Source organism: Aphis gossypii, chromosome 2, assembly GCF_020184175.1.
Source record: "Aphis gossypii isolate Hap1 chromosome 2, ASM2018417v2, whole genome shotgun sequence".
Classification (NCBI taxonomy): Eukaryota; Metazoa; Arthropoda; class Insecta; order Hemiptera; family Aphididae; genus Aphis; species Aphis gossypii.
Genome location: NC_065531.1, coordinates 681359 through 702401, shown reverse-complemented (window position 1 = coordinate 702401; position 21043 = coordinate 681359). Strand labels below are relative to the sequence as shown.

The window sequence follows — 21043 nt, the reverse complement described above, 5'->3', positions numbered from 1 at the left end:
AATATCGTGAATCGTGACGTGAATATGCAATAAAAATTTGAAAATATTAACTTGGTAATTTATTATGTTCATGAAAACTGAAAAGTAGCCAATACCTACTGGCCTAATAGCCTTGAGTATTTGTAAAATGATCCCCTTCCATGCATAATCAATATAATATTTTATGTTGATGATAATATTATTATGTCAAATACCAAAATGAAGTCTGGCACGTCATGTTCTATCTCATTCCTCATCAGTGATCAGTATCAGTTGATTCTGCGTTTTGTATACATAACATTCTTATCATTTCAGTTTTGTTTTTAAACTGGTAAAATATATTAAATATTAAATATAATAATATGTCAGATACATTAAACGGTTTCAACTCGTAACAGTCGTAACGTGTGTATTATACTAGGTACTGTATTGGGAATGGGAATAATTAAAATTATGATATTTACATAATATCGTTATAGGTGTAATAATTTTACATCGTTTTATTTATTTGGTACTTTTTTTTCTGAGATTTATTGAATTATATAAAATGGTTTTTCTACTAGGTACCTAGAAACCTGTAGTTTGATGATTTATAACTTAAAGTACATTTTATGTTGCACTATTTTAAAGCAATGACTGTTTGGAAAAACTATTAAAGATAATATTTACAAAACAACAAAATGAAACTATATAAAGTTGAATACTTAAGCTCTTGTACAGTCAACAAACGTCTTACAAACCCAATGATCCCGTGGATTATTGCAGAAATCAAGAAAAATAATAATCACAAAAAAGTAAGTATAATATTCTTGTGTATAAATTAATGACTTACTTATAACTATTTGAATTCTAAATAAAATATACCGGTAAGAAATTAAAAGTTTTTAATAGAAATAGAACAAATTTATACAATAACATAACAGGTAGGTATTATACGAGTAATATATTTTGTTAATGCTTTCTTATAAATTGATTAAATATTATAGACCATAAAGTGTTTAAAATGTATTTGATTAAATATATTAATACCTGTTTATTGGAGCAATATTGATTGTATGTATCGGAGTATCGGAATTGTAGATAAGGCAAAATGAGCAGGCATTGAAATACTTTCTATCTTGATTTAAGCAATTTGCAGACTCAAATTTAAGTCCTTGCTCGAGATATTTTTATGAAATTTGGGATAGTGGTTTTGAGTTTGAAATATGAATAGCTGAAAAATAAAAATAAAATATTTAGTTAGGTATTCATCAAACAGTAAAAATTATAATTTTAAATTTTACTAGGATATCATTATCTAATTTATTAATTTCATATTTACTACTTGATCATTATAAATGTATAAATACACACTACACAGGTTAATAAAATTCTATTAAACATTAAATGGATTTATTGAGTAATTTAAAATATAACAAGAAATAGTAATTAGTTTATACTATATAATTATAAAGTACTTATTTATTTTTATTAAAAATTGAATATTCATTGTTTTATAAATTATACATATATATTATTTATGTTAAATACTATACTGGTGCTTATTTATTATAATGTGTACTTCTTAAAATAAGTTAAATAGTTTCTAAGTAATAAGTTTAAATAAATTAGTGATATAAATTATTTTATGATATTTTAAAAGGTAAGAATTGGAATAGAAGATGTCAGTCTTGTGATTTATGAAAATTGGGATTCTAAGAATAAGTTAATTTTTCAACACAAATTAAAGTACATAACCAGATTAGCATTTTTAAACAGCGATGTTTCTACATTCTTTTATGCAGTTAGAGATATGGCAGATGAAAACAATGTACATTGTCATGTTTACACTACAACTCAACCAGATGAAGTAAGGAGATTTTTTATTTTACACAATTATTATATTTAATTGCATGCTAGTTATAACAGATAATGTCTCACAACTAGTATATTTTATCTTTTGAATTTTTTTTATTATAAAAGTAGTATAAGGTTTAATCTTCCTTATAATTAATATTGTACTATGTATGAACAAATTGTTTTTAATAAGTGATAATGTTTTATGAAATTATAAACTAATTATAATTTGCTTCAAAAAGATGTATAACTAGGTTGGATTTGATTCGTTTTGATGATTTTAAATTTTTTAATAAAATTGGAATTATTCATTTTTTAGTGATCGTGATTAAATCCTGTCTGTATTAATATTATTATTAAACTGACCAGCTATATGAGTAAAACTTCAATAATAACATTGAAAATAATAGGAGTTAAAATTATGATGTTGGTTAGGAACATGAATTAACGTTATTCATTGTGACCAAGGACAAGGTGAACTAGTATTATATGTATAGTAACATTGCTGCATGTTATTTAAAAAAACATGTAAAAATATAAAATGTTATTATAAAATAACTACCTATTATATTCTGAGTTTTAGTTAATACTTTAATAATAAAGACAAACAATTGTAACCAACCTATATTGAACATCTAATTTTATAAATAAAAAATAGTAATTTTTATAACTTTACACCGGATTATAAATACTATCTTTAATATCAAATATAAATCATTTTAGTTAAAATTATAGATTTTCTCATCTGTACCTACATTATATAAATTTGTTTTTGATAATTTCAGTAATTTAAATTATTATTTTTGTTTAAATTTAATATTTTATGATAATTATATCACATGTCTTATATTTAGTCTGTTCTCTGTTGTAGCCTTGACTCTTGAGCTTCTAATGACAGTGACTTTTCTTGATTACCCATTAAAAAAATAATGATACAATTGATGGTGTTGTATTATTATAAGTATAAATTATTAATCATTTTAATAAGTTCTTAGAATGGTTAATGCTGTACTACTTACCATTTAATAATCTTTTAAATTATGGTTAACAAAATGTATTAATGTATCATAACAGTATTGTATGTCAAAGAGTTAACACCAACAAATATTTAAATTTAGTATTTTGACCATTAAATTCAATGATTTGATCATTAAGTGTTAATTTTATCTAGCAAGTAGATATGTTTAAAACATATTAAAAAATGATAATTTTTAAATAGTTAATATGAAATATAGGCATAGGTATTATATATTTTTTACATAAATACACGAGATATTTAAGGAATATTTGAATTTATTGTTAATTAAATTATTTTATATAAAAAAAAAGGTGTATGAAAAAAAATACTTATTTATTGATATGTTAATTAAATTATTATCTCTCAATTATAATTATTGTTTATTTTCATAACTTAAATTAGTTTAAAATAAATTGGAGATGTTGTTTTTAATTAAGTTTCCAATAATGAATAGAAATGTTCACACTCACTCATCACAATTGTTGATTGTGGTTAATTGATTTATAATAGTTCTATATAGTTTTGTATATAGTTTTGAATTTAAACCAAATTATTTAATTTACAGCTTTTTTAGTAGTTTTATAGTATTTTGATTATTTTGCATTTTAGTCAAAACATTTTAAGATACCTAATGTATTTTATCTTTCATGATTTTTACATAAATTTCTACTATAAAATAAAATTAGTAATAACTAATAACTAAATAAAACAACTTTTTTATCATTATTAATGATAAATTAAACGTGAAATGTGTTGTATAAATGTTATCCTATTTTGTTTTAATGTATGACATACTGTATTTTAATGTATAGACAATTTGAACACCTTCCAACTTCTAAATTTAGAATGCCTAGAAAGTATTTTGTTTTGTTCGGCAATAATTCATTAGTTTTAGTCAACAGTGGTCTGAAAATATTCAAATTTTAGTATTTTTTTATTTTTTTTTTTTTTTAGGTAATGGAGTTATTTTCCACAATGAAAGAAAATTCACATAAATCATTACAAAGTATTGGACGTTCTTTAAGTAATGCACAGACATTAACTTCATTGTGTGCTGATATATCTCCTAACTCATCTCATTTTTTTGAGGTAATAATAAATACATGCTTAAAATAGTATGTAAATTATAACTATACTTAATATTACATAAATACAATTGACAATAATATTTTTTATCTAAGTTTTTTATGTTCAAGTTTTGAAGGTTATACTAAATTATTTTTATTGTATTGTTTCTTATTCAGTGAAAAATATTAATCATTTTCTAGGTGCTATATGTTGGTAAAATTAGAGTGTCTCAAAAAAAAGTTCCAAATTCATTTATTGATGATGCATTAGAAAAATTTCGTTTACATGAATTGGAAAAAAGTAAAAAGTCAAGTAGTACCAATACTTCAAGACGAGGATCCCAAATAAATGTAAATTTAAAATTTATTATTTTACATTTTAGTATAATTACCACTAGTTTTCCTGTTAATTAATAATAATTTAGTATTAAAATATTTAACATATATTTTCTGATTATAGTCTTTAGATCAAAACACAACCTATCTTTCAGATCCAAGACGGGGATCAATGACAGTTTTATCGCCTGGAATCGAAAATCAAGGTTATTCGTTTGGAGCTGAAAAACAATTTAAAGAATTAGAGTAAATTAAGTTTAAAAGTATATTTAAAAATTGTATTGAATTGTATTAAATATTATTTTTGATATAGGATTACAAGAACAAGATCTGGATCTATAAATTACCCAATTAAAAACCTAGAGAATAATGTAAGTATAAATTTTTATTTTTAAACAACACATTATTATTATTTTATATTTCAGTATGAAATTTTATTACTTTAAGGGACAAAACTCTAATATAGCGGAAGAAATTAACAGAACAATGGTTTTTCAAATTGGTAGAAGTGACTTACGATTAATAAGCCCAGATCGCAAACAAATTCTTTTACATAAACAATTAAAAGATATAATTAACTGTGTGCAGGTTTGATACAAATTATTAACAAGTCTAAAATTATAATAATTAAATCATGCGATTATATTATAATTTAGGGTGCTAGAAATCAATTACATTTTGGTTTCACCTGTAGAGATTCTTCATCAAATGAAAGTTGTATTGGATATATTTTTAAATGTGAATCAGAGTCTGTTGCAATGGAATTAGTTACAGGTTTTTAATGATTTATGAATTTATTATGTTTTATTGATGTTTTTATTAAGGTTATTTAATGTATAATTTACTTATTTAGCGATTAATTTAGCATGCAGTAACTCCAATGAAGCTTTGAAGAAAGAAAAGCAAGTAATTGTATCATGTGAACATTGTCCTATGGTGTGGTTTCATAAGCTTTGTTCTGACATTGAAAGTATATTTATAATATTAATATAAGCTTAGGTGCTTAGCAATTTGACATAAAAAATTTTTCAGATCTTAATGAGCATAAAATTCAAACTGTCATATTTAAACAGTTAGAAACATTACCTGAAGATGATCAAGAAATTGTATTAACAAAGCTACATGGTTTGGAAACATTAAGTAAAATAAGTCTTAAAGAACAAAATGAACTACTTATAATGTTGTTGAGAACACACTGCGAAAGCAAACAGATGAGACATGTTCATGATTCAGCTGAAAATAGGTATAAAAGTGGGACTTAACATTATATAATTTGTCTTCTGTAATAAACTATAATATTCTTTTCTAGACATGAATTTTTAAATCAATATCTTGGTGGAAGTACAATTTTCATGAAAGCTAAACGTTCACTAACAAGTTCTTTTGATCAACTAATGAAAAGGAGAAGTTCAAAAGATGATGTAGGCCTAATAGCTGCAGTTAAAGAAAATTCTTTGCCAAATAATATTGCATTTTATAAAGTAAGTATATTAATAAAGAATAATTATAGTTATAAAATATAGATCATTAATTTATCAACAATATTTTTGCTTAATTATTTTTTTAGTTGAGTTGCAATTCTTTTTTTGGGTCAACACAAAATCTTTCTTTTCTTTTGAATTAATTATTTATATAAGTTACAATAAATAGTTGTATAATTTATAAAGTAAACTACAAAAACTAACAATGTTTTAAAATATAATTTCCATTTTACTATGAATAGTATAAATCAAAATATTTTAAATAATACAAAATTAGCTATCAAACAGAAAAATAAAAATAAATAGCTTTTTTTGGTTAGGCATGTTATTTTAATTTTGTATTTTTAAATTATGATCTTATTATAATATTATAAAAATAATTACCATTATAATAAAATATAAATTATGTTTATGTGTGTGTGTATATATATATATATCAGGGGTGGTCAAACCGCGGCTCGCCACATATACTTTTACGGCTCGTATCTTATTGTACTTAACATTTTTACAAACAATTTTTTTTAATATGAATTTATATATTATATAATAATATGATCTTTTTCTTTTTTTTTTTACATTTATTTTGGCTCTTCCATATTTATTAATACATTTAGTGGCTCACGAGTCTCTTCTCGCTGGCCACCCCTGATATATATCATCTACTTTATTATAAATAGTAGTGCTAATACATAGTTGAATAGTTAAAATAGAAATAAATTAGTTAATAATTTTATAGTCTATTCAAAATGAAATTGGTACCTGTGGGCCAAATAGTGCGCATGGCTGTGGCTTTTTTACACTGTCTATGCAGCTTGACATGTTCGATGGTGGGGGAGGGCTCTGCCTGACCGTTGCGAACAAAAACTGGTCACTGCCAGGTACTGATCTCATTTTGAATAGACTATACAATTTAAATAACCTATTATAAATTTAAATATAACAATATTCAATTATATTTTAGGAACCTTCTCCAAAATCTGATTTAAGTTCACGATTACTAGTACAACAATCTAATAGTAAAGCACAACATAATAAATCAGAAGTTTGTTTGGCTGAAACTAAATCTCACAGCAGCCCAGCGTCAATGATGAATATGTTGGTTAATAGGATTTTAATAAAAAACTACTTTTATAAAAAATATTATAATCATTTTATTTTAGGTTTCTGAAAGTTGGTCAATCCCCAAAATCTTCTATGATTTCAACTTCAGATAATGATTCTGATGAACAAAATGATCTAAATCCAGGAAGTTGGCGTCAAGCGATTTTCAAAAATGTTGTCACTCCGAATAAACAAACAAAAGGTAGTTAGAATTTTAAAGTGTATTACATACGCATTTGATTTCTTATTTTAATCTTGTTGCTTTAGATACTGAGAATGTTAAAAAGAAATTAGATGCTGATGATTTAAGAGCTTTGTGGAAAAAAGCAATTAATCAACAAGTGTTATTAATTCGAATGGAAAAAGAAAATGCAAAATTAAAAGGTTTGTAAAATTTATGAGAATTCGTATAAAATAAACAACCAACATATGAATAAATTCTAAAATTGGTTTTATTGTACAACTAAACTATAGAAATGTATACTAGTGAAGTTAGTGAACAATATAATAACACAAATTCCAGTTTCTTACCAGTGCCCAGCTCTATTCTTTAAAATATATACTAAGTAATAAGTAACCATATTTATATTAGGGGTTCCAAAACGTACACATCTTAAGTATATGAAATGTTTGGAGTTGTTTCACTAATTATTTTATTTTGAAAACTTAATAAATATATTACATTGGAAATTCTAGAAAGGCAAGAAGAAGCAACAGTAAAAAGAATAAAACTAGAGTATGATGATATTGGTTCATCTGCTCGAGAATATTTAGGTGTGTGGGAAACAATTGTTAATAAAGAGAATCGTAAATTTGATGCAAAAATGTTGCGTCAAGCTATAAGACAAGGTAAACAATGTTTTATCCAAAAAATAATTTCTTCAACAAGTTACCAAAATTGAAAAAAAAAATGACGTGACAATAATAATTAATATAACAGGAGTTCCAAGAAGTAAAAGAGGAGATGTTTGGATATTTTTTGCTGAATTGTATTGTAACACAACTGCACCTTCTCCTATTGATCTGGAAAAGTTTCCTAATTTTAATGTACCTTATGAGCAATTATTAAAACAATTAACCAAGTATCAACACGCTATCCTTATAGATTTAGGTAAGTTGTATTTATTTTATTTATTTATTTATTTCAGCAAAATCACAAAAATTAAATTACAAAAATTAAATTAAATTACTACAGTAATAGTGATAAGAGCTGATACGTATACCAACTGAGCAAGCTCGTTTCTGGTATACGGAGTTCCTATACATAATACTTATATAATATTATAAAAATAAAGTGTCATGTGTCTTATACAATGTCTTATACAATTGATTGGTATGATTGGTGATCGGTATTAAAGAATATGTATTTCTTGTATATGAGGTTATTATACTTTAATTAGAAGTTTTAAGCTTAAATTAAATTTTTAAGCTTTAAACAATAGTTTGAATAATTAAACTGATTGTCTATTGATATGTATTTGTTTTATTTATATGCCAATAATTATTATTTAATTGTTTAATATATTATTATTTTTTTATGTAAATCATAGGAAGAACATTTCCAAACCATACCTATTTTATGTCACCTTTTGGTCCTGGGCAATTAGCTTTGTACAATTTGCTTAAAGCTTATTCTTTATTAGATCCAGAAGTTGGGTATTGTCAAGGACTATGTTTTGTCGCCGGTGTATTACTATTACACGTAAGTAATACTTTTACATAACATTAATAAATATGATCATTATAGATATAAAAATTATTTTTTTTATAGATGTCTGAAGAACAAGCTTACATGATGTTAAAACATTTAATGTTTAGACGTTCATTAAGAAAACAATATCTTCCTGATATGGCAGCTTTACAAGTTCAACTTTACCAATTATCTAGACTTCTCCATGATCACCATCCTGACCTTTATGCACATTTTGACAATTGTGATATTCCTCCAACATTGTATGCTGCACCTTGGTTCTTGACAATGTTTGCTTCTCAGTTTCCATTAGGATTTGTTGCCCGCATATTTGGTATAATGATACTTATTAGTAATTTTAGTTTTATAATTATTTAAGTTGTTAAATATTTGTTTTACATTTAGATATACTATTTTTTGAAAATATTGATGTTCTGTTTCGTGTCATACTATCATTATTGACATATCACAAGGATAATTTGCTTGCATGTGATGGAATGGAACAAATAATGAACTTTATTAAAAATGATTTCCCTGTTGTAAATAAAGAAATCATCGACAAAATTATTAAACAAGTATGCTTAAACAATATTATACTAACTTACTTTAATTATATATTATTATTTTTTTTTTTTTTGTAAGGTATTTACAACCGATTTATCAAAACAATTAATGGAATACGGAGTCGAGTATCATGTCTTGCAAGAAGAGTTATCTTCACCCAGTCCTGAATTAAAAAAAATTAAGCATTTAGAGGAAATGAATAAGACTTTAATGCAACAAAATAAAATTCTACACGAACAACTCGAGGTAAATTTGTATGATTATTTAATACATGTAAAAATTGCAGAGTATATAATATATTATTATTAAGAATAATGCTCTACCAAAATATTATGTATTTTAAATGTTAATTTATTTGTTTGATGAAAATGTTCTGACTTCTGTTATGTAGATATCAATAACAAATAATGGACGTTTGGAGATGAATAGATCTTCTAATCTTTCAGCAATTAACCGTTTGGAAAGTGAAGTGAAAAGTCTCGAGCTCACTGTGGCAACTTTGGGAAATTTTGTATCTAAACTAGCATATGCTCATTCCGACATAGAGATACCTCCTGATGTATTAGGTTTGATTTCACAAATAAATATGTGTCGAAGTCGACGAAATGACAATAAGCAAATAAACATCAACAATATGTTCAGTAAGCCCCAGTTAGAGATACCATATAAAATTAAACCTATGTTGGAAAAATCGTTATCAGATTCTAAAAACATATTGAAGAAATCAATAAAAGAAGAAATAAATCAGGAAGAGGTGAACAAGAAAAATTGTTTGAAAAGTTCAAAGAGCAACTATGAATTATTTAGTAATGAAAATAATTTAAATAATAATGGATTACATCCACTAGACTGTGAAGACGTAAATGTATGTTATTCTGGAACAACAAAATTGAGATCAATTAAACCAGTTCGTAGCAATAGTGATGGTCATTTTATTTTGCCAAACATTGTTGCAATAGATGTAGATGATTCACTTTGTAAACGAGATAAAAATGAAAATATTGAACTCAATACTTCTGCCATAAATGGAAATTAAACTTTTCTCATCCTCATTTGTATACTTATACTTTAGTGTACAAAGTAATTGTTATTATAAAATGTATTGTCCATTTCTTTAATATATTTATACTAATTTATTATATTTTGTGATAACTTTTATTTCAATTTTTCTCATTTAAATTTAAAATGTTGTGTTTGAATAGTTATATATGTTGTAAATACTGTATGTTGCTTGTATGTTATCAAACCAATTTTAATTTAATTAAGATGAATTAAACAACTATTTTTAAACAAGTAGGTAGTAATAATAATAAATTATTTCCATTGAATTTTTTTGTGGAATTTATTTATCAATTATATTGAATTTGCAGATACATTTTATTTTATTGTATAAACAACAATTTTATTGATTTTGTTATAGATCTATTTATGTATTCGGTTATATTTAATTAATTTAATTAATAAATCATATGAAATAAAAAGCACTTAGAAGTGAGTTTATCAAGCTCCGCTTTTACTGAAATAAATAATAACATAAGTACCTGATAACTAGAATAATTCAAATTTACAAGTTTTTTTGAAGATTTAAATTTTAAAGCTCATTAAATTACGATATTTTACACATAACTATGTGGACGATAATTAAACAGTTTACTTGAACAGAATACATCCAACTATCCAAGGATACAAAGATTTTCTACCAATGTTTTCTGCAAAAATCGTAATATAGTTACAAAACAGTGATCAATGATTACAGAATACAGATATTATTACCTAAGGGAAAGAGATGTCAAGATGCACCTCGTGGACGTGGATCATAACTAAGTTCAACATTTGTTAAATTTTTTGAAAACAAGGTATAAAGGATTTTTAAATTTTAGGTAGCTAGGTTTGAGGTTTTTTTAATATCAACATTTTAGAAAAATAGAAAATAAAACCCTATTATTGTCCATAGAATACCACGGTAGTTAATTCAATATTTCGATCTCAGTGGAAAATGTTTGTTCAAACATCAAGTGTTCGATAAAATAAAAATAAAAATTTTGTTTACGTCTAGTTTTTTAGGAAAACCGTAAAAGATAAAGCAATAGACATTTGAATTATTTCTATCCTTGTATCTAGTTACATAAATTGTATATTTTATTTTATTGTCTGGAAGACTATTCACCACAGTATTCAGAAGTACAATGCAACTGAATTTGATGGTAGAGTTTTGAATGAGGATGCGCAGAAACAATGTGTTCTCTAATTGGACCTAAACCTATACCTGGAGTCTGGACAGAGTTTAATATACTATAATTAGCTATAATAGGTATTTTACATTGGTAGATTATAGCCCCTATTAGAATATCCTAGCATGGACTTTATAATAATAATAATATTTATTTAAACTGTGAAGTAATTTGGTCATGTCTGTAAGGAAGAATGAAATGTTTTTATATTTTACTTAGGACCCCCCTTCCAACAAAAAAAAAAAAATTGTATTTATCATAAACATGACTTTGAGTGCAATAAATGTAGCTTAAAAAAAAAAAAAGGATCAAGGAGGGATACAATACCCAAATCCCTTCGTAATTACGTCACTGTATTCAAATAATTGAATAAACAAACCTAGGCCCAGTGGTTTATAGTGGTTAAAATTATACTACGGCTAATATATAGAGAAATAATAATATTATATAAATAAGTTAAAATAATAACAGAAATAAATAATAATAATAACAATAATAGAATAGAATTACCATAAAGTATAACAATAATAAGTTAATTAATCATGCTTGTTTAAATTACAATAATATGAAAGTGATATCTTAATTAAGGTTGAAAAAAGAAGTCATTAATGAAGTTTAAATATGTTTTATATAAATAAAACCAATCAATAAATAAAAAATATTATGTTTATAATTTATGAATTGCTTGCCAGTTACCGGTTATAAGCACTGATCATTAATATAATTAGTAATTACTGACTAATTAGGTATCAATCATGGTTATCTAACAGTGGTACTAATTAATATATATATGAATTGTGTTGATAGGGTTCTAACCTCATATTAATAAATTAATTATATAGACAGGGCCGGATTTAGAACAAGTGCCGCCCAAGGCAATTTTAAATATGCCGCCCCTATCCCAAGAAAAAAAAATGATGTTATTATTTCCAATAAATTTGCTGCCCTAGACCCGGGCCTCACGGGCCTAGGCGTAAATACGGCCCTATATACAGAATAAATTAGCAATTATACTTGCCTTAAAATTATAAAGTTTCTATTTAACTAGAAATAGAAATAAAATAATTAGGAAGGTACATTTCAAAAATAAAATTAATAAAATATTGATTTAATTTCAAATTAAAATAAATCCATTAATATTGAGTGTTTATAAATGTTCATACAATCACAAATAAAATCTAAATAAATCAGATAAAAATATTATAAAAGTAAATAAAATATTTATTTCAGTTAATTCCACAATGTTAATTTATTTATTATGTCCTACTTGATACTTCAATTTTATTATTTAACTAATATTTCTAATAAGTGTAACGTGCTTACTACTTTGATATAATATATTAGGTACAGAGACTATGAAGCAGACTTAAACATACTAAATTAGAAGAAGGTATTAATTAAACCTGAGTCAATGAAAACATTTAAACTGATAAAAGTTGGTATACTATATAAATAATAAATGTATACCATTTAATTAAATATTAATTTATTATACAGAATTATTTTGACTAATAACATTACATGTTTATACATAACATACAAAATTAGGTAGTACATTATATTTTAAACTCTGTTTATAAATAGAGTATAAGTATAAGATATTTAATTATTATAATAAATCTATTATCATTAATTATTATTTATTATATCTAACAGAACATAAACATATATTGAATAATTAACAAAATTAATTTAATATAAGTATGTCATACATATATCAGAATATTATATTTTAAGTTATACTAATATACTATTTTCTTCTTCCTTTTTGTCAACTTCATTATTGTCCTCTTCAACAATTGGTTTCTAAGAAATTTAACATAGTATTTGAGTTGTTAACGCAATCATAAATAAGTTAAATTTTTTATAAATTATACATTTGTTTTAGTCGTGAATATATTTTATTAACATAAAAAAATACTTAAATAATTTTATTTAAAACTTTAAATAAATAAATAATATTATGGGGAAACCGGTAGTATCATTGTATAAATAAACTATTAAAATTTAAATTACCATGAAGAAAGTCAAAAACTACTTTTATTTATCTACTAGTATAGAGATTCCCAACCGGGGTGCCACAAACTTTATTTAGGGTGCCGTGAAATTATTTGAAATGTATTTTTTATTATATTATTTATGTAATAATAATTAAAAATAAAAATATATAGTTAATTTTCAATGTAATAATTTGTTTATAAAATATAGTATGTGTAAATAGTATATTATATCTACATCTAAATATTTTTGTTAAAACTTAATATGCACTGTTAAATAAAACCAAAGTTGTCAATAGGGTGCCTACGGATTTTTAGAAAATGACTAAGGGTGCAGTGAGTCAAAAAAGGTTAGGAACCTCTGTACTAGTAGATTAAACATTTTTTATTATATTATAATATAAAAATATTTTTTTCTAACTAAAATTTATCACAATCATACTTATTACATGTTAAAATATATATTAAATTAAATTAATAAAATTAGATCAGTAATCAAATATTTTTTTTTAGATTAATATTAATGCTTTTTTAAGATTTGTATTGCTTTTTAGATTTATGTATAATGTATTACTGAGCTATAATAAAACAAACTTTAGTAATAATTAATAGTAAATGTGAGAAATTATATTATGGTAATATATTACCTCTTTATGAATTGTAGAATTTTGATAAAACACCATACTGATGCCAGCATGCCAACATTGTTTCAATACTGGATCTACAAGCCATCTTTTATCTGCACAATGATGCCAACAAGAAAGATCATTTGTACAATCACTATCTACTGGAGGTAGTTTTGTTTGGATATTATTAATGCAACGCGTGCATTTTATTCTGTATATATAAAAAAAAAAAAACAATATAATTTAAAATATAATAAAAAATAAGAAATCAACAAACAAAATATACATATTATATTAAATATTTAATGCATTTATTGAGCTGTATAAAAAAAAAATCTTGAGGTTCAAAACTTCAAATTAAAGGCAAGTTATTTTACCAATCTTCTACCTCTTCCAATAGATAGAAAAAAATCTTAAATTTTCCATTATACTTACTGTATTTCAACTAAGTTTTTGTTTTTAACATAAATCTATTATGTCAATAAATAATGATTATTGTAAATATAACACATGTTAAAATTGTAAATCTTTATTTACTTGTCATGTGTATCACTAATAGTGTCTTGCCGAAGATTAAATAATGTACGTAATTCTGAAGCAGTAAAATGTCTTGCAACATCTTCTTCACAGTCAACTACACTAGAACTTAAGGCTTTTTTGTGTGCCTGCCTCTGCATCATTTTTTCTTCAATACTTCCAGTCTTAAAAAGCGTATTTGAATAATTATTTCGGACACATTTTATTAATACTTCATAACAACTTACAGCTAAAAATCGATAAACAAAACAAGGTTTTTTTTGGCCATCTCTCCATACTCTAGCCATTGCTTGATCATCATTAGCAGGATTCCAGTCGGGATCAAACATTACTAACCTATTTGCACCAATTAAATTTAATCCACAACCTCCAGCTTTTGAACTCAACATAAACAAAAATACACCACTAGTAGGGCTGTTAATATCATCTACAGCCTGTTTAAAACACAAATAATTATTACAGTTAAAAATTTTTATTTTATTGTTATAAATTGATGATACTTTAAAAATGAATGTAGGTTAGGTTAGGTATAGCCCACTTTACTCATACATTGGAAAATAAATATTTCTAGTAGCTGGTATTACCCTTAAGGGAGTATTAAGCAATAAATAATACGGATATAGCAAACCTGGGACTCCTACTTGCAAAAAGTATCATGTGGACAATTCCAGTAGGTTACCAATGGCGTGAGTTTAGATCACATAGATCAGTGTGGGAAATGACACCGCAATAGCCTCTTACTTTATCCAGTAAGGAGAGGAAGGATGTTCTCTAAAACTTGGGTCTTCCATTAATAGGGGTTGACGTGAGGCTAATCATTCAACTGATAAAAATAACTAGATACCAAAACAACACAGCAAAGCCTCAGATGAAAGTAAAATGCAAAAGCTTAGTTTAGGTACATGAAAGGTATGTACGATTATGTACACAGCAGGAGCAATGACTATAGTAGTATCCGCACTGCAGAGATATTTGTATGAAATAGAAGCAATACAAGAGATTAGATGGACTACTAGTAGGGAACTACTTCGTAACGCGATTATATTCGATAATTATGGTCAAATCATGAATACGGAGTGGGGTTTAAAGTAAACAACATGCTACCATTTGTAAGGAACTTCATAACACATAGCGAGAGAATTTTCCACCGACAGTTGGAATGTAAATAGGGAGATAAAACAGTAATAAATTGTCATACTCCAACTGAAGATAAAGAGGAACAAACTAAAGAAAGAATTCTACAACCAACTAGAAAGATTTTATAACAGTAAAATCAAGACTATAAATCTAGTACTTTATATTTTATAGTACTAGAAAGATTATAATAGACCTTAACACAAAAATTGGTTAGGTAAAAATATTCAACCCTACAATTAGAGATCATAGTATACACAAAATATCCAACAATAAAAGGAATAAAATTATGTCATTTTCGATATCAAAATATAAGACTATTAGTAAGTGGTATTTCCCCACAAAGAAATACATAAACGAACCTGGATGTCACCTGAAGGCAGTACAAAAAAACCAAATAGACCAGGATGTAGTGGATGATTACTTAAACAAGTTTGAAAATAAAAGTTTTATTTCGCGCTACAAAAAACCTTCAGGTCCAAGGTATTATTGAAAAAATCAAAAATAAGTTTGTTCTAAAAGACTTAACTAACTAGTAACTTACTCAAATAACAAGGTACTACAGAACAGTTACCAACTTGCCAATTTTTTTTTTTTTTAATGTTGATTTGATTTTGAATAATTTATTTGAATTGAAAAATAATTTTAACTAAGATAACTTTAAAATGTCTGAATAACTTTTATAATTAATTAAATTCTATATTACCTATATTTATAATAATTTTAATAGCAATATTTTTAATACAAAAATAACATACTACATACTTTTGCTCTCTTCTTAGCAGTCATGGATCCATCTAATCTAACAAATGTATAGTTTCTTAATTTAGCTAGTCTTTCAAATAATTCTAATGTTTGCGTATAATTTGAAATTAATACTACACGATCAGTGGTGGTAGTTTTTATAACAGCTAACATTGTGTCAAGGACCATTAATTTAGATGATAATTCAATCATGAGTTTTTTTCTGAAAAATTATAATACATAATTGAAATTACTTATAATTTATAAATGTACAATATAAAGGTAATTAAGTTTTACAAATTTAAATTAATAACTAGGATTTGGATTTTGTAGCAATTGCTTCTTTTAATGGAATTTTGATAGAAAGATTATTCTTATATACAAATATGTTTTGAATTGTTCTTATTTCAATGAAGTGAAATTTATTTTTCGTATACAATATTTATAATGCCTATCATTGGATTCAAATTTTACACTCCTATATTTAATAGTGACCCATATGGCACCAAATGTACAGCAGAGTGATACCCACTACCCACTTGACTATGTTTTTTTTTAAATTATAAATTTATAATTATATTACATTTATATTTACTATAATTAAGTTTAATAAATTCTTTTCTAAGGATTTATTTTGCTACAAAGTTCAAGCCCTATTAATAACTAATAATATTATTAATTGTACATAAATTTATAATTATAAAATCAACTTATAGAAATAAATTTTAAATTACTTGGATTGAGCTGCAATGTATGACGGAGGTAGTAATTGTTTTGAATTTTCAAATCCATCAGTTCCATTCATTATTTTATCTATTATAAGATCTGGATGAGCACATAATTTCTTTAGTAATGTAATAGCAGCTAATGCATTGCTAGTAACTTTTCCATCATCACCTGTAAATGTATAAATAATGTAATAAAATTGTTTAAACTATAAATATACTAAGTAAAAATGATTGCTATACTTTTAATTGATTTTGTAACCATATCAGACTTAAGAAGATGAAGGTATAAATCAGTTTGCAAAGGTGTCAATTTTATGCAAACAACATGTTCAGTTTTAACTGGTAAATATTTAGATAGTAATGCTGATGTACGTCTAATCAGACACCTATTTACTAATGAAATTAATTGTTCTAAACGTTCAGTTGCTTTTTTACGCTCTGTATCAGTAGCACAGGAATCTTGACCTCGTACAATAGGTGTTTCATATTGACGACGAAATTCTTGAGCAGTCCCTAGAATACCTTCATTAACAAAATGAACAAGACTAAAATATTCAAGCAGGTCATTTTGAATTGGTGTGCCTGACAACAGGACTCGTCGCTTTGCTTTTAAAGCCATTAATGAACGATAAGTTTGATTTTCACAATTTTTTAATCTGTGACCCTAAATATCCAATAAAACAATTTGTTTTTAAATTTTAAGTATTAATAACAGAAAGTAGTAATAAAAAAAGATTATATTTACCTCATCACATAATACAAGACCTATATCTTCTGCATTTTGTAATAGACTAGAATGACTACGAAAAGTTTCATAAGATATAACTAAAATTGGGTCAACAGTTCTACGTCCTCTAGCTTGAACAAACCCAGTAATTACTTTGTCAACTTGTTCTTTGCCACCTCCATCTACAGGTAAAGCTCCAATACGACCACCAAGCCATTTTTTTATTTCATTACACCAGTTCTTAAATAAAATATATGATTTGAATATTTATTAATATTTAATATATAATCAAGATAGCAAAAATAGTTTTGGAAAATAATTAATTAGTGTATTCATTAATAAATTATTACATAAAGTTTAAATTTTATTTATACTTTTACTAAGGAACTAGGTGTAACTATTATAGCTTTGTGAATAGTTGGTGAAGCATCTGGTCCTTGTTTCAAAAGAGTCCACATTAGGGTTATGCATTGCAAAGTTTTTCCCAATCCCATTTCATCAGCCATGATGCATCCATATGTACCTTCTATTCGTACTCCAGTAACACATTCATACATAAATTTAACACCCTAAAAAGTGAATAAGTTATTAATAAATTATTTAAAAAAAATAGTCAATACTACATTATTTAAATTGAAAAACACTATAAATGCTTTATGTTTTCTATTCCCAAAATTGAGTTTACTAATTTTAAGTTCTTAACTTAAATATAGATGATGTTGAATTACATTAAATTGAAGTAATATAAATATCCAAAAATATGACAGTTATGTGTAATAAAATGTATCTGAAATGAGGATATAATTAATTGGGAAGAATAATCAGTAAGTGCATTCTAATGTATACACAAAATAATTAATATTAAAAAAAAAATTATTTCATAACAATTTAATTTTAATAATAAATTATGCCTCTAGGAAATATAAAAATATTTTGATATGCCCATGTCTTTCTTCTAGGGATCAACTTTTTTTCTTACACATCACACTCTTTGAAAAAATAACTGATACTAGTAGTTACTAGTAGCAATAATTAAACTGATCCGAGGGTTACTAATAGCAATGATTAATATATGCTAGTTTGAAAGCAAAGGTTTAGTTTAAGAAAAACATGTGAATGATCCAATGTTTCTGCTTTAAAATTCTCAAGAACTTTTTAGGAACATTTTCAATTATTATTTAAAAATGTACTAACTTCTCTTTGATGGGGCCTAAGTATTTTTGATAATGCTGGATCAACAACAACATGAACTAATATTTTATTTCTAAAAACATAAAAATAAATTAGATTAATAATTATTTAAAGTTTAAATATACCATACTTATCCATTTTTAAAATATCATGAGCACTAATTTGAGGAGGAATATATAAAATAAGAGCATCTGGAGCAGTAGGGTCATGTAAAGGTCGACGTATGCCATCACGACGAACACCCAAAGCTCTACTAAAACTACTTCCACTCCAATTTGCTATGGGTACTTTAAACGGCTTAGAAAGTATATTTCTTATATTTTGTTCCTTAAAAAAATATAAATATATATACCTAACCTAACCTAACCTTTTTTAATTGTAAATGTATACTAACATATATAGAAAGTGCCACAGTAGATTTATCATCTATTTTTGAATTTTGTTCAATGTTTTGAAAATGATCATTATATTTCACGCAAGCTCTTTTAGATTGATTTGAATCATTTAAAGGTCGTTTATTAACTTGGCTTGGAGCTAAACTTCGACGCTAAAAAAACCATACAAAAATATATTTAAACAAACTATATTATAACTTAATTCATTAGTAGATTAGAATTTTTTACAAAACAAACACAAAAATGCAATACTATTACTATACCATGATAACAGATTAGTGTAGTTATTGAATAAAGCAAAATCAAAATATAATTTCAAGGCAATATAAATGATTTATATTAAATTGTGTACCATTTCAATGGGTATGTAATTCAATTACTAACATCTGTAAATTAAGTTATTATTGCACAAATAACACAATAAATAAAATTTAATACAAACTGAGATAGTATAAACTAGAAAGCCTAGATAATTATTATCTAGGCTCTCTAGTATAAACGATTTAAATTTATAATAAAATATAAATAACTCACCATTGTTCAATGAAAAGTGATGTGATATTCAAAATTCAAATAACTTGATCTAGACTATATTATTACTATACCATAATAGATCTATATACTGACTTGAATGTAGGACTGGTATACCTAATTAGATAGTTATTTAGTTTATGGTGGAATTATACTCTAATATGTAATTAAACAAATTAGAATTTTAAACATAAAAAAATAATAACCGAACTAGAGAATATATTGGCACCTACATTTTCGATTACAAAAATAATAAAAATTTAAATTTAAGACACAGGTTAAGGAAAAAGTTTTTAATATTGTTTTTAAATAGAGTAGTATAACTATTAACTAATAAGGGAATAACGACTACAGTTATATAAAGTATACAAACAAAAATTTAAATCAAGATTACAACATTTGTTATGGTCTGCTACTGTAATATGAATTATGAATATCTAATATCTATCACAGAAATTGTATTTTGTGTATCTATCATCAAAGATCAAACCGCCAAAATGATAAAAAATTTTATATTTTCCCGCGCTAATGATAATGAAGGATAATGTTATCACATCACAGATGTTATCCACCATAGCTGATAATAAATGATTTATTATCTATGTTATCCACCAAGGATTATGTCTATGAGGATTATAGATAATATTATCTATAAACCTTGGTTATCCACGGTCTTAAAAGGTTATGATAGGTTAGGTTAGGTTACTTATCTTCTAAGCACGATTTAAGATAATATTATCTTAAATCCTGTATGGTGTAACCACGATTAAAGATAATCGTGGGTGTAACTTAGCTTGTAATTTTTATAGGGATTTAGCTCCCCCTGTTTTACAAACCTAAATACGCCACTGATTAAATGACTTGTTAGGTTAAGGCACGGTTAGGTTAGGTCATTTTGGACAAATAACAAAAACATGGATACTTAACTACTTCAATAATATTCGAATAACACAACAATTCTTAAGATTTGGAGGAAAACCAAAATAATCACACTCCCAAAACTGGGAAAAACCCTTAAAGACCCAAAACATTTTAGACCTATTTCATATAGTGTCATACATATGTACGAAGTTTTCGAAAGAGTTTTACTCAATAGACTCATCCCATTTGTGGATGAAAAGTTAATACCA

The 21043-nt window shown here is 25.2% G+C and overlaps 2 protein-coding genes across 6 annotated transcripts; one reads left to right on the top strand and one right to left on the bottom strand.

Moving 5' to 3' along the window:
- The first annotated feature begins 229 nt into the window (after positions 1-229).
- Positions 230-10402, top strand: LOC114132739 (TBC1 domain family member 1). 2 transcript variants are annotated; one of them, XM_027998286.2, is made up of 22 exons: positions 230-400; positions 543-773; positions 1622-1828; positions 3788-3922; positions 4102-4251; positions 4361-4482; positions 4550-4607; positions 4684-4824; positions 4893-5010; positions 5090-5206; positions 5269-5479; positions 5546-5717; positions 6679-6812; positions 6878-7020; positions 7086-7202; positions 7515-7667; positions 7759-7929; positions 8369-8520; positions 8590-8842; positions 8914-9083; positions 9151-9318; positions 9464-10402. In XM_027998286.2, exons 2-22 carry the CDS (start codon positions 660-662, stop codon positions 10106-10108), a joined length of 3651 nt encoding a protein of 1216 aa, XP_027854087.1. In that variant the 5' UTR covers positions 230-400; positions 543-659; the 3' UTR covers positions 10109-10402. The 2 variants fall into 2 exon arrangements, with proteins under 2 accessions (XP_027854087.1, XP_050057390.1); XM_050201433.1 differs by lacking the exons at positions 230-400; positions 543-773; positions 1622-1828; positions 3788-3922 and having other exon boundaries at positions 4111-4251; positions 4392-4482.
- Positions 10403-12555: 2153 nt separating this feature from the next.
- On the bottom strand, positions 12556-20347 carry LOC114132757 (DNA repair and recombination protein RAD54-like). 4 transcript variants are annotated; one of them, XM_027998316.2, is made up of 13 exons: positions 19646-19663; positions 19382-19534; positions 19118-19314; positions 18991-19060; positions 18171-18365; positions 17815-18036; positions 17310-17733; positions 17076-17238; positions 16363-16564; positions 14691-14897; positions 14464-14627; positions 13948-14137; positions 12556-13109 (listed from the first exon to the last, which is right to left on the bottom strand). In XM_027998316.2, the coding sequence occupies exons 1-13, from the start codon at positions 19646-19648 to the stop codon at positions 13041-13043; spliced, it is 2259 nt and encodes a 752-aa protein (XP_027854117.2). In that variant the 5' UTR covers positions 19649-19663; the 3' UTR covers positions 12556-13040. The 4 variants fall into 4 exon arrangements, with proteins under 4 accessions (XP_027854117.2, XP_027854116.2, XP_050057245.1 ...); XM_027998315.2 differs by lacking the exon at positions 19646-19663 and adding an exon at positions 19917-20347 and having other exon boundaries at positions 12557-13109; XM_050201288.1 differs by lacking the exon at positions 19118-19314 and having other exon boundaries at positions 12777-13109; positions 19646-19662.
- Between the last annotated feature and the right edge of the window lie 696 nt (positions 20348-21043).